We start from the raw sequence: 15,030 nt of genomic DNA, 5'->3' as shown, positions 1-15,030 counted from the left end.
CTCCCATTGCATTACTGTTAAGTACCATAAGAGAAATGTTTTTGCAAATCGTAATTTGCAACTTCATGCATCAAGTTTTCATCTCAGTAGCTTCCCTTTCTCCGTATCCAGATAGCTGTTCCTTGCTGGCACTGATATTCAATACTGTACCTCTTGACTACCTCTGTCCATATTTCAAAAGGTCTCAGATTGCATTTTTTAAAACTTTGCCTAACGCTCCTTCTCTAGACACACGCTGCAAATGTCGTCTCTAATATCAATAGTTCTTCTCATTCCCAGCCCTTGTATAATTTGAACAAATCTGTTTCCGGTTTCTTTCAATGCATACGATTTTATATTACCCCCCTGGAGCAGGGTAATGGTACATTTTCTCTGGCTCAATATCTTCAAGTTACTACAAGTTTTATAAACGCGATTTCTAAATCACGAATGTTGTTCGAAATGGTCACTGGTAAAATGATTGGATTACCATTGGCGCCTGTAGCGAAGGTACAGCTTTTTTTTCGATTTCTTTCTCTCTGAGACGCGTTTATCGCAAGGTTAATGGTTCAAACAAGCTAGGTACTTCACATCAATATTTTATCTGTCTTAATTAATATCTTCTTTGAATCAAATGCCCGCTGAAGGGTACAGCATCCCTAAATCAGCATCAACACAACACTCTGTCCAAATTTCATTGTAAGGTCACTTATCGGTGTTATAGATGTGTTCAACAATCTTTTTTTTTGGAAAATTCAAAAGGCACGTCGTGATCCGATAGTTTTGCCATTTCTCAATGATCCGTACAATTAGGAAGGTGGTTCGTGAACACTGTTACCGCTCTTTCTTTGAAACAGTGTGCATTGTTTTCTGCACCGCTATTACATCTGGCGGTGAACTCCCACAATTGAAGCCAACGAGGACTAAAACCACACTCTGATCATCTAATCATTCCCATACCTGCAGATAAGTCTTTTTCAGTGCGCTTGTTTGCTTGAATATCGTGCTGGCCTCTCAGTAGCATACCCTATTGTACTTTCAGAAGCAGTATCTTACTAACGTGTGTCAGCGAAGAGTTAATGGCCAAAGACAGTGCGTGCATCATATGCTGTAAAAGCGGGTTTTACTTAGCTATACTGTTGATGCAGGAATCTGGTGACAACATAATAAATAGTCGTTTTAAGTTATTCAATGATAAACGTGTTACAATAAATAGCGCTTAATAATGTAAACGTAACCAAACATCTGACTAAAAGTGTTAGATTTCCTCCAAGAATGTGAACATTTTTTCTTTGCCCAATACATAAAACTGTAGATTATGTACTTTTTCCAGAAAGAAATCCCTATTTATTTTTATACCCTCCTAACTGAGAGTCATAACAGAGTGCGCGCTTATGCGCCACATAGGAGAGTTAGGGAATAATGCGCGCGATTCCAGGCGAAGATTCTCTTCTTGACATTTTGGACAATCCTGATGTTGCCTGGCGCTGGGCAGTATTTAAATTCTCAAATCTGACGAGACAAGAGGTGCTTTAAAATTCAAGTTTACCTCATTGATTGACTCACATAAAATGGGTGTCGCAAAAGTCTACATTGAAAGAAAATAATGCAGGATACAATTCTGCATACAATTCTGTAAATCATCCTGTTGTGCCGAGGATATTTAGCGATAGCTTTTTCGAAATAATCGCCTCTTGTTCTAGCTTCCCAGTTTGGTATCAGGTGTTGTGAATGCTGCAAAATGTGAAGTCTAATGTCAGCTAAAAGCTGGTTTAGTCGTCGGGCGGTATTGGGAACGTGTGGGACGCTGGAGTATTGATTTTATTTCCAGTTGTCCCGTTCAGGTAAAGGTGAGTATTCTCGTCAGTAAAATAGTTAAAAGTTAGCAGAAATGAGAATGTTCAAGGGGAGAGTGGGAAGTTGATGAATTGGTCTTCAACTTTTAAGTCATATACATGAGTTTTCAAAGCCAGCCTTGCAGACGGATTAATGTGGATCCTTTGTTATTATTTTATGGGGCATGAGATTGAAAATGTATGCAGTGCAGAAACAGACTGATGGGCATAAATCAAAGGCTGATTCCTAGTCACATCACCCCCTTTAAAACGCCTGGAAAGCCTTTGGAGTCGAAAAGGAAAGAAAATGACCTGTAATTCTACATATAGAAACAGGCACATGCTTCAGATGAATGTCCAAGTCCTCTGGTAATGAAGCATTGATGTCACAAATCGCATTTTAATAAAAAAAAACGCACAATTTAAGTGTAAAACAGGGAGGGCGATTAAATGCGGGCGAGAGCAAAGAGCTTCACGCCAGAGCACAGGAATTGATCTTTTCATAACTCCAGCATTCAAACCACATCGCTAATGCATGAGTAGTCGCCACGCAAAGGTATACGAGGGGCAGCACATAATCTAAACAGTTTTAGTAATTTACTGATCCGCAAAAAAATCCAAGAACGTTTATTTCAAAGTTAAATTAATTAGTACTAAGGCTAACACAGATCCAAACTATTTAAATAAACAAACTGCGGGATTGCAATATAATAGGCAATTGATCTTAAACCTTAATCTTGCGGGGGGACAAACAGAAAATGCACCGGAGTCTCTTGACAACACCTATCCCAGAATGGGAGATGAATGTAATTTTTCTCTCTCTCTCTAACAGAACAAAATATAGCAATGTGCACGTTCCTACCGTAAGTTTTAATGCGGAAAACATGCACAGATTTCTGCCAATTTTCCTAACATTACAGTTGGGGATACTCTCTCTTCAGGTGTATCAGGCTGGCGCTCTGAGATAAATAGCAAATCCTTCACCCTACAGGTTTGCTGTGTGGATCTGCCTGGGGCTCTCTCTCTCTCTTTCTAAACCCCCCACCCCCCGCCCTCCCCTTACCGACACACACACACTCCTATCTATCTTCGCACATTCTGTTTCTCTCTCTTCAACTTGAAGGGGGGCTCATGCGCAAAATTACGCATTCTTCTCTCATTTGTTCCTTGTATCAATCAAAAAGTTGGCTATTTATAGGCTACAGAACATGGGATGGTAATACTGATCTCCCCCTCTGTCTGTTCTGAAGTTGTTAAGTGGTCAGGTTGAGTGCAGCTATTTGGCCATTTGCTATTGCTGAGTGCAGGAGGAAGGTCCCAAGCTGTGATTAACTCAAATCTTACTGCAGCCACGAACCATGTGAGTACCTAAATAATTCTATTTGGACACCAAATATCATATTGTTCCATGTGCCTTTCACATTATGGGTATTTTCTTGCATTTTCTTTGTCGGTACGCCTTAATGTACAGCTCAAAATATAGCGAAGCAATTCCTGCGTCTTACTGCTTTGATAAATGTGTCATCTAGCAATTTTTCACTTGAAGGAAGCAAGATAATGCATCTTTTATAGATGGAATGCATGTTAAATGTCTCTGTAGTATCCGCCGTGCTCTCCAGATAGGATATGATGAAGATTGTTGTTATGTGAAATTGCAGCTGAATTACTCAATATTCGATTTTTTTTATTCCTCGTCACTGAAGGCAGTAAAACTGTTGTGTGCATTGCGAGAGAAGCCAACCTTCAGATTAAATTTACAGCCAAACAGGATGAGATGGGAAATGTGCAGTTTTATGAATTAAATATTTGGTCGCTACTCCAGCCCCCACAGTGAGATTTGTCTATCCCGCGGAGGGTGGGTTACCCAGATTGGTATCTTACAAATAAATCCGGCTTTTCTGCTAAAGCTGATTTCGATGTACTGAAATCAAGTGCAGAAATGACAACTTGAGCTCGGGTCCTATCGAATATTGGACACGACGTTCTTTGCTGTCTCAACACGACCCCTGCTTGACTGGGGAATTTAATTCAATTCGCGCGTTTTTTCGCCCGTTCCGTGTTCCAAATTCCAAACCGAGCCAAACGATTATATTTTTTTCATGTTCCAAGTTATACAGAGCGAGCTACGTGGGGTTAGATCTGCGGGACAAGTTAAAGACGAGTCATTAATGGTCGCGCGATCAAAAATATATGACGGTCCTTTAGAGATGAATAGCTTATTTTTTTCGCACCCCCCCCCCCCCCCCCCACCACCACCACCAATCATTTTTTTTTGTAATCCCAGAAAGTTGGAACGGTAAACTGGTCGCAAAACCACTCTTAGGATCGTAAGACTGCACCAGCCCATTCCTGGCAGAAGAGGCAAACAATAGCTAATGCGTTCAAACTTTAGTTTCAGTCCTGACTCCAGTGATTGCACGGGTTGTCAACGTGCGGGGGAAATCACCCCTTCCCCTTTAGGGTGCTATAATCGGAGATTGCCATCATTTCTGGCGCGCAAAATAATGCAAAATAAACTCGAACATGCAAGTAAAAATTAGACCCCCCCCCCCTCCATCAGCGATAGATAAGTGATAACTTTGCTAAACAACACATGGCGGATTGACACCCATCTAAGATCATTCTGATAACATCACTTTCTTCTTAAGATCAGCTTTCTGATACCCAACATCATTCATTGTTAACGCAATGACATTCCCGATTTAAGCACACACACACACACACACACACTTTCTATCGCAAGATCGGGAATTGCTTCCGCAAAAAAAAATAGTCGATCTGAAGCTGCCAGTGTCGGACCGTACCTGGACATTAGATAGCAGATGAAGTGAGAGAACTCTTGTCAATCTTTATGTAGGTGAGTTTTTTTTTGTGGGGGGGGGGGGTTCTTTTTTAAAACCTAAAAATAAATTGACATATCAATCGCCGCACCGCTTCTATTTTTTTTTTAATGGTTCTTTTTTTTGTAAAGAGACCGAAATCGCTTCAAGTGCACATTTTTTGTTATCAATCTGGAGCACCGCCAGTGCCGTAAGATTGTGAATTTCGTCCCCGTCTGTTGCAACTTGTCATTGATAAAATAAGCAGGGGGAATGACGCGCTGGGTCACGCTGAGTACGGACGGGCGCATTGCCGAGCGGGTGTGTGCTGATCACATGGCCGCTCAAACAGCTCGGCTCCCTCCACCACAAAGCTCAAAGCTGCCTGCCGGCGAAAGCAGCCGCCAGTGCTCGCCGGAGACCCCGAGCCACGCTGGCCCCGGCTGCCTCCGGTTCCCCGGGAGCGGCTGGCCGTGCCGTCACCCCCTAGACTTTTTCGAGAGTTACCGGTTCCCAGGAAAGGGAAGGCGGTGTTGTGTGTTGTAAAAAAAAAGAGAGGGTTGCAGCGTTTCCGAACCCCGTGGACATTAAGAGCGAAAGTAGCCGGCTTCCATTTACTTTAAACTACCACATAAACCCCGGCACCAGCTGATAGTGAGGTTGTCCAAAGGTAAATCATGAATCAATCACACATTTGCTTTGAGAGGAGAAAAAAAAGCGTGCAGCGTTTTCTGACATTCTCTGATTGCGATTTATTAAAGCGCCCGTGAGGCGGCTGATGTTGAGCTGAGGTTACCCTTGCAGAAGGTTGCAACTGTGCAGCAACCCCAGGTTCTAAAGTTCCTGCCGTTCTTTCCTGAAGCAGCCTCGGTGGCTGCAACAAGAGGAGGGCGATGATGTATAATGATCATTTGCAGGTCCTGTCCTGAAAATAGATGATAGTTTTGACAGCTGATCCATTGTAGGCCTGGAGATCGTGGCGCGTCAGTTACATTTTTTTTTGCTTGCTTGGTTCAGTTTTGTTGTGACCACATGGGGTTGGTGGTAGGAAGCACGTTACGTGCGGGAGATAGCTAGTTCCTGACCATATACAGTTTTTGTGTGTGTGTGTGAGAGAAAGAGCCGGTTATGTGCGTGTGTTAGGGAGATGTGTACTAGGGGGGGAAAGACAAGTGTGTGTGTCGGTGTGTGCGAGAGGGAGAGAGAGAGAGTGTGAGAGAGAGCGAGAAAGTCACATTGAATGCTGGGCCGGCGTGCCGCAGTATCTCGGCGAGAAACAACACGATATCTTACTGTATTCCGAGACATTTAGTGGCAATAAAGCGGCGGCAGCCGAGGAAAGCAAGCCGTGGCAGGTTAAAGGGACGGTCCTAAACCGGCAATGTGTAACTTGTAAGCCGTAGCCAGAACTACCGCCCAACCAGTGTAGATTTCGCCAAATTGGTTGTCAGTGAGGAGAATACGTTCCTGTTATACTGGAGGCCCACTGCTTCCCAGGACATTGCCGCAAACAGTACACAATACAAGCTCCTAGTGCAGTGCAAACGCACAAGAATCTCGGTTGAACCCAGACTGAATGATTTACTGCAATAATCACACTGCGATGCGTGCTATCGCCAGATTGTTTTATTATTCATAAACACACCTTTTAGGAACACAAATCTGGGGTACGTGGAGCTGAAAGCTCTGCAGGCCTATCAACATGTAAACTATCTGCATGATACAATTCTGAAGCTCTAAGTTAAAAAGCACACTACAAATAGGGGCTGGTTTCATGTTTACGTTGAAACACTTTCTTGCTAAGCTACGATCACATACAAGTTGTTGAACTCGCCCTCCACTTAAACCCCTCGTAGTGGCACTCTTGAAATTTGATATCATTGCTTTTTAGTGTTTATAGTGACGCAGAGGCCCTGACAGTCAGATCCTGCAAATCAAGGACTCTGGCTGAGCCACGTTATGCTACTGATGGTACACTTCTTCCCTATTTAAAACCAAGGTCCTGCTTCGCCTTTTGAGTCCCGACCTTTTCTCACTTTCGCCCGACCTCACATATGTGCCCTCTCTGGTACCTAGCTGTTTAAAAAGTCCAAAAGCAGGACATTTTTGGTGAGGGGTAGCTTAATCGCTCTTTCATTCAAAGGTATCGCCAACACTCTCGCTGATAATCCCGTCACTAAGAGAATCCAGCACTGGTAAGTTTCACGATAGAACACTTCAAATAAACAAAATCGTTTTCAGTCATATATATCTTCATACTGTAATATCATGTAACAAATCTGATCATTTTTCTATTGAAATAAGAGTGAATGGATAGTGTTGTCAAGGTGTCGCAGTGTTATGTTTGCGTCGTTTTGTCACTACTTTTATGCTTTTTTGCATTTATGGGAATAATATGACAATTCACCTGCATTAGAATATATATTCATTCTACCTAGCAGTTTCACTGAAATAGAGTTTGGTAATATTGCCATGACGTGTTTAATGTTCATCTCATTGTTTTCACTTATTAGTGGATCACCTACTTGCTTTTTGCCGAGTGACATGCATCTTTCCAATATGCTATGCGTAGAGCAGCGCCTACCTGGAGGGTTAAAACATTGGCAAACAAATCTCAGTAACATCTTAAGCTTGGCCTATAATTAATAACGTACAATGCTTGCAGTCAGCTGATCAAATGCCCTCTCCTTGGCAACGCAGGTTGGTGGATCCGTTGCGCTCAGAGAAATCCTGGCGTTGGTTCCAATAACTGCACACGGTTTAACTGGTGAATGTGAAAATGGTAACCATAGCTTCCAAGAGCTTAAAACAAAAAAAACTATTGAATTCATTTTTTTTGTTTGAACCTTTCAATGGAAAAGGCACACAGAACAGTGAAACATTGTTGGGTGCAAAATAATGTTTGAAGTGTTTATGGTGACACCGTAACTGTTGCCACATTGGATGGTTTGTGCAAATTCTAAACCAATATCCCCAGAATTATGAAACACAATGACCCGTCACAGTGCTTCCTGCATCATTTCTCATTCCCAAAATAAATCACACAACAAATCATTCAAAACATAAATGAGTGTTTGGGAAATTCAAGTATTGTAAGTGTGGTACTGCTAGCAGAAAGATGTTAATTTTAGATACGGTGACTGTAGCAGATTAAAATGCAAACTCATCAATTCCTTAATTTCTCAATATTCTGATTTCTAGATGTTTCTTCTCAGACTTCTTGCTTGAATATTGACAGCACTGCTCTCTGTTAGTTACTACCATTGAGCTCATGGTATCATGACATAGTGTAAGACGTGCAAAATACGATTTGTTCAAGCATAAGATAAATTTCATGGCATTTTTGCAAACTATGTCGCAAGACGTTTTGAACAGAAATGTTAGGAATGATTGAATATGCAAAATCATTTGCTGTTCCTTAGTTTAGCTACTGGGTTAGGTGGTTTGATGTGAAGTTTAGACAACAGCATGCATTATCTCTTCAAGGCTAGGGGACACCTTGCTCACTTGACTGTGCTGCTGATGTTTTCCAGGTGAAGACAATTCATCGGCAAATGATGATGCTTTGTAACCAAGGGGGGTTTCAGAGGAATATTGTTTTATTTGGGAAAAAATAAAATTGCTTACAAATTGCACCCATTGCAGGTGAACATTTTGCATTCACACATCAGGTAATGCATTCCTAATTCTCCCCCACTCCACCCCAGCAGCTGGGAAATCTTGACTTCATTAGACTGAACATGTTTGCCTCAGGCTTTTTGAAGTAATTGAGTTGTAACTCAGGTTAGATTTTAAGGGGTTGAATTGTTATTTTAGGTTTTATGGTTAGATGCTCTAGTTAAATTTTAGGTTTATGATTAAATGTGAGGCTACAAACTGGGGTCAGTGCGTTGTTTTTAACGATCACATTCTGTGACTCTACCAAATGTTCTGGTTACTCTTCTAGGGGTTATGGTTTGGAATTGAATTATAAGCTTTTTATCAGTTTGATACTTCGGGTCTTTCAAGCCATGGAATATAATTTTAGAGATAAAGATGAAATTGACATACACATCAGGAAAGAAAATAGATATTAAAAGCTTCAATCTTCATGAAAAGTATCTAGCCAAGCATCTCTATCTGGACTAGGTGGGCTGTGTGGCATTTCCTTCGTCATGATATCATTTTATTGTTATTGCATTTAGTTTTACTGGAAAATTTTGTGTCGTAAACATTGTACTGCAGTTGTAACACTCTAGTGCAAGCCAACAATTAAAATGGCCGACTCTACGTCGTGCTTTTGGGATAACTCTTTCTGATTTTGTAGGACTTAGCCTGAATGATGACTATATCAGGTTTTTGGATAACAAAGATTTTGATGGGCTTTTATCTTCAGCCTCCAGGAAACAAATGTATAGTTAAATGTATTGGCTGCCAGCTCAACTTCTGTTATTCCTGGTTACAGTTTTTCCAAGGATAGTTTCTGAAATGGCTCTTCTTGTTAAACTCTCCAGGATAACTTGGTTTAATTGTTATGCATGTGAAGCTTTTGCCAAATGACATCAAATCTGAAAATGTTATGATGTACTGTCAAGTGACCAATAGTCAGATGCTGAATTTCTAGATTATACAGTCCATGATAATAATAGTTCAATAACACCTACCTATTCCTCCCTGAAGCTTTGTCCAGGTCCAGTAAAGTATATTATATTATTTATCATTCCAGTTCTTGTACTACAGTTGTTACACGCTCTACTCTGGAGCAATCTAACAATTAAAATGGCTGACTCTATGTTGTGCTTTTGGGATAACTCTTTCTGATTTTGTAGGACATGTCTCACCTCTTTGGACTAGTTTTAAATTCTTGCCCAAGAAGCAAAAGAATGGTGTTCTTAACCTCCTGAAGTATCCAATCATCTGTAATAGGTCCTTCCATCAATGGCAGTGTCGAGCGGTACTCACATTTTCCCCCTTAAAAATACCAATGATTGTGCCAAATCTTTATACTAGTTATGTTGCAAATGTCAGTGGACTTTATTGAAACAAATTGCTTGAACACAGGTTGGCATATTGGTACAATAATATTCTAGAAACGTTATCAATACAGACTAATGCTGTGCACATTGGTTACATATGCGGTGATAGGGCAGCACGGTGGCACAATGGTTAGCATTGCTGCCTCACGGCGCTGAGGTCCCAGGTTCGATCCTGGCTCTGGGACACTGTCCGTGTGGAGTTTGCACATTCTCCCCATGTTTGCATGGGTTTTGCCCCCACAACCCAAAGATGTGTCGAGTAGGTGGATTGGTCAAGCTAAATTGCCCCTTAATTGGAAAAAATGAATTGGGTACACTAAATTTAAAAAAAACATATGCGGTGATGTTTGAAATTATGCTTATTTCAGTACTCACTGAACCTGCATATTGGGATTGCGGTTACTATTCTGCAGCGCAACAATCCTCTGCAAGTGACTAATGTTGGATTTTAATTGAGAATGATGATAATACTTAGTTCTGACTAGATAGTGAGTTTTACGCCTTGGTTAAATCAGCTGGGAATTTTTTTAAAAATGGAATCTTTTATGGGATGTGGGTGTCACTGGCTATTCGGGCATTTATTGTCCGTAAGCACACCACAGTGCTATTAGGAAGGGAGTTCCAGGATTTTTACACTGCGACAGTGAAGGAACAGTGATATACTTCCAAGTCAGGATGGTGAGGAGCTTGGAGGGGAACTTGCATGTGTTGGTGTTCTCATGCATCTGCTGCCCTTGTTCTTCTAGGTGGTAGAGGTCACGGGTGTTGCAGGTGCTGTTGAAGGAGCCTTGGTGAGTTGCTGAACAACATCTTGTAGATGGTACACACTGCTGCCAATGTACATCAGTGGTGGAGGGAGTGAATGTTTGTGGATGGGGTGCCAATCAAGCAGGTTGCTTTGTTTTGGATGGATCAGACTTCTTGAGTCTGGCAAGTGGGCCGTATTCCATTACACTCCGGACCTGTGCCTTGTAGATGGTGGACAGGCTTTGGGGAGCCAGGAGGTGAGGTAGTCGCCATAAAATTCCTAGCATCTGACCTGCTCTTGTAGCCACAGTATTTATATGATTGGTGCAGTTCAGTTTCTGATCAATGGTAACACCCAGGGTGTTGGTAGTGAGGAATTCAGTGATGTTAATGCCATTGAATGTCAAGGGGAGATGGTTAGATTTTGTTTTGTTGGAGATGGTCATTGCCTGGCACTTGTGAGGCGCAAATGTTACTTTCCACTTGCCAGTCCAAGCCTGAAGGTTGTCCAGGTCTTGCTGCATATGGAAACGGACTACTTCAGTATCTGAAGAGTCATAAATGGTGCTGAGCATTGTGCAATCATCCGCAAACATCACCACTCCTGACCTCATGGTGGAAGGAAAATCATTGATGAAGCAGCTGAAGATGGTTAGGCCTAGGACCTCCTGCAGTGGAGTCCTGAGACTGAGATGATTGACCTCCAACGACCACAACCATCTTCCTTTGTGTCAGGTATGACTCCAACCAGTGGAGAGTTTTACTCCTGATTCCCATTGACTTCAGTTTTGCTAGGGCTCCTTGATGCCACCCTCAGGTTCAGCTGAGTGACCCTGGCGGAATCCAAACTGAGCATCAATGGGCAGGTTACTGTTGAGCAAGTGCCGTTTTATAGCACTATCGATGATGCCTTCCATCACTTTGCTATTGATTGAGAGTAGACCAATGGGGTAACAGTTGCTTGAGCTGGATTTGTCCTGCTTTTTGTGTACAGGACATACCTTGCCAATCTTCCAAATTGCCGGGTAGATGCCAGTGTTGTAGTTGTACTGGAACAGTTTGCCAAGGGGCGCGGCAAGTTCTGGAGCACAAGTCTTTCAGTACTATTGCTGGAATATTGCCAAGCCCCATAGCCTTTGCAGTATCCAGTGCGTCGAGCCATTTCTTGATATCATGTGGAGTGAATCAAATTGGCTGAAGACGAGCATTTGCAATACTGGGGACCTCAGGAGGAGACTGACATGGATCATCCACATGGCACTTCTGGCTGAAGTTTGTTACAAATGCTTCAGTCTTGTCTTTTGACTGATGTGTTGATCTCCCCCATCGCTACGGATGGGGATACTTGTGGAGCCTCCTCCTCTAGTTAGTTGTTTAACTGCCCACCATAATTCACAACTGAATGTGGCAGGACTGCAGAGCTTAGATTTAATCTGTTGCTTGTGAGTTTGCTTTACTCTGTCTATCACATGCTGCTTCTGCTGTATAAGGCATGTGTTGTAGCTTCCTCAGGTTGTCACTCCAATTTTCATTTTTCGGTATACCTGGTGCTGCTCCTAGCATGTCTTCCTACACTCTTCATTGAACCAGGGTTGATCCCCCAGCATGATGGTAATGATAGAGTGGGAACTATAAGGTTACAGATTGTGGCTATATACAATTCTTCTGCTGCTGATGGCTCACAGTGCCTCATTGATGCCCAGTTTTGAGTTCTTAGATCTGTTTGAGATCTATCCTTTTTAGCATTGTGATGGACCATATCCTCAGCGTGTAGATGGGACTTTATCTGCACAAGGACTGTTCAGTGTTCACTCCTACCAATACTGTCATGGACAGATGAATCTGTAATAGGTAGATTGGTGAGGATGTTGTCAAGGTGGCTTCTCCCTCTTGTTGGTTGCTTCATGACCAGCTGAAGATGTAGTCTAACAGCTATATTGGCCAGCTTGGTCAGTAATGCTGCTACCCCGGGCAGCACGGTGGCGCAGTGGTAGCACTGCTGTCTCACGGCGCCGAGGTCCCAGGTTTGATCCTGGCTCTGGGTCACTGTCTGTGTGGAGTTTGCACATTCTCCCCGTGTTTGCGTGGGTTTCGCCCCCACAACCTAAAGATGTGCAGGGTAGGTGGATTGAACATGCTAAATTGGCCCTTAATTGGAAAAAAATGAATTGGGTACTCAAAATTTATTTTTTTTAAAGTAATGCTGCTACCAAGCCATTCTTGCTGATAGACATTGAAATCCTCCACCCAGAGTATATTCTGTGCCCTTGCCACTCTTAGTGCTTCCTCCCAAGTTTTCTTTTATTCGTTCATGAGATGTGGTCGTCAATGGCGAGACCAACATTTACTTCCCACCCCTAATTGCCATTGAGAAGGTGGTGGTGTGCTTCTTCTTGAATTGCTGTAGCCCATGTGTTGTTCAAATGGAGGTCCAGAACTTTGACTCAGTGACAGTGAAGAAATGGCAATATAGTTCCAAGTCAGGATGGTTTGTGATTTGGAGGGGAACTTGTAGGTGGTGCTGTTCCCATGCATCTGCTACCATGTACCTCTAGGTGGTAGAGGTTGCATGTTTGGAAGATGCAGATCAACATGGAGAAGTAATGATTCATCAACTGCCAGGGTGGGGTTCGATAGGTGATAATCAGCAGTAGGTTTCCTTACCAATGTTTTACTTGATGCCATGAGACTTTATGGTGTCTGCAGTTAATGATGAGAGCTCTCTTGGCAACTCCCTCCTGAATGTACACTACTGTTCCATCACCTCTGTTGGATCTGTCCTGCTGGTGGGAAAGGACATACACAGCGATGGTGATGTTGGTGCTTGGGACATTGTCTGCAAGGTATGATTTGATGAGCATGACTGAGCCAGGCTGTTTGATTAGCCACATTGTTTGATTAGTATGTGGGACAGTTCTCCCAATTTTGGCACAAACATTTAGTACGGAGGACTTTGCAAGGTCGACAGTGCTGGGTGTGCTGTTGTCATTTCTGGTGCCTAGAGTGGTTTGCTAGGACATTTTAGAGGGCAACTAAGAGCCAACCACATTGATGTGGGCCTGGAGTTCACATGTAGGCCACACCAGGTAAGCACAGTACATTTCCTTCCCTAAAGGATAGTAGTGAAGCAGATGGGTTTTTACAACAATCAACAATATCTTCATGGTCATCGTGACTGAGACAAACTTTTAATTCCAGATTTGTAAATTGAATTTAAATTCCACCAGTTACCAAAGCACGATTTGAACTAGGTTGCCAAATACCATAAGATATAGGAGCAGAATTATGCCACTCGGCCCTTCGAGTCTGCTCCGCCATTCAATCATGGCTGATATTTTCTCATCCCCATTCTCCTGCCTTCTCCCCATAACCCCTGATCCCCTTATTAATCAAGAACCTATCTATCTCTGTCTTAAAGACACTCAGTGATTTGGCCTCCACAGCCTTCTGCGGCAAAGAGTGCCACAGATTCACCACCCTCTGGCTGAAGAAATTCCTCCTCATCTCTGTTTTCAAGGATTATCCCTTTAGTCTGAGATGGTGTCCTCTGGTTCTAGTTTCTCCGACAAGTGGAAACATCCTCTCCACATCCACTCTATCCAGGCCTCGCAGTATCTTGTAAGTTTCAATAAGATCCCCCCTCATCTTTCTAAACTCCCAACGAGTCCAGACCCAGAGTCCTTAACCTTTTCTCATATGACAAGTTCTTAATTCCAGGGATCATTCTTATGAACCTCCTCTGGACCCTTTCCAAGGCTTCCTTAGATACGCGACCCAAAACTCCTCACAATACTTCAAATGGGGTTTGACCAGCGCCTTATACAGCCTCAGACGTACCTCCCTGGTCTTGTATTCCAGGCCTCTTGACATGAATGCTAACATTGCATTTACCTTCTTAACTGCCGACTGAACCTGCACGTTAACCTTAAGAGAATCGTGAACAAGGACTCCCAAGTCCCTTTGTGCTTTTGATTAAGCATTTCCCCATTTAGAAAATAGTCTATGCCTAAATTCCTCCTTTCCAAGTGCACAATCTCACACTTTTCCACATTGTATTTCATTTGCCACTTCATTGCCCACTCTCCTAGCTTGTCCAAATCCTTCTGCAGCCCCCTTGCTTCCTCAATACTACCTGTCCCTCTACAGATCTTTGTATCATCTGCAAACTTAGCAACAGTGCCTTCAGTTCCTTCTTCCAGATCATTAATGTATATTGTAAAAAGTTGTGGTCCCAGCACAGACTCCTGAGGCACACCACAAGTCACCAGCTGCCATCCTGAAAAAGACCCCTTTAACCCCACTCTCTGCCTTCTGCCACTCAGCCAATCCTCTATCAATGCCATGATCTTACTCCTGACATCATGGGCTTTTAACTTATTGAACAGTCTCCTATGTGGCACCTTGTCAAAGGCCTTCTGGAAATCTAAATAAATCACGTCCACTGGTTTTCCTTTGTCTAACTTCCTTGTTACCTCCTCAAAGAACTCTAACAGATTTGTCAGACACAACCTCTCTTTGACAAAGCCGTGCTGACTCAGTCCTATTTTACCATGCATTTCCAAGTACTTTGCGATCTCATCTTTAATAACAGACTCTAAAACCTTACCAATGACCAAAGTCAGGCTAACTGGCCTA

At 42.7% G+C, this 15,030-nt stretch overlaps 1 protein-coding gene and 1 long non-coding RNA gene across 6 annotated transcripts in view; one reads left to right on the top strand and one right to left on the bottom strand.

Annotated features, from left to right (window-relative positions):
* The window catches only part of LOC140396317 (uncharacterized), a 399,195-nt gene extending 396,382 nt beyond the window's left edge, over nucleotides 1-2,813 (bottom strand). Inside the window, exon 1 of the long non-coding RNA XR_011936636.1 lies at nucleotides 2,677-2,813. This is a non-coding gene — a long non-coding RNA (uncharacterized lncRNA). The remainder of the gene's footprint in view (nucleotides 1-2,676) is intronic.
* A 147-nt stretch (nucleotides 2,814-2,960) lies between these two features.
* esrrga (estrogen-related receptor gamma a) overlaps nucleotides 2,961-15,030 on the top strand; it is a 317,510-nt gene continuing 305,440 nt past the window's right edge. For 2 of the 5 annotated variants that reach the window (XM_072509207.1, XM_072509183.1), the window contains exon 1: nucleotides 5,114-5,303. Coding sequence is in view for 1 of the 5 variants with exons in the window: in XM_072509199.1 (XP_072365300.1) it covers nucleotides 3,173-3,174 (2 nt within the window). In the remaining 4 variants the exon portion in view is untranslated. Of the gene's footprint in view, nucleotides 3,175-5,113; nucleotides 5,304-6,776; nucleotides 6,829-15,030 lie in introns of those variants that run through there. The other 3 variants (XM_072509190.1, XM_072509199.1, XM_072509174.1) reach the window with 3 other exon arrangements.

This window comes from Scyliorhinus torazame, chromosome 1 (genome assembly GCF_047496885.1).
Source record: "Scyliorhinus torazame isolate Kashiwa2021f chromosome 1, sScyTor2.1, whole genome shotgun sequence".
NCBI lineage: Eukaryota > Metazoa > Chordata > Chondrichthyes > Carcharhiniformes > Scyliorhinidae > Scyliorhinus > Scyliorhinus torazame.
This window is presented reverse-complemented; position numbering and strand designations above follow the sequence as displayed.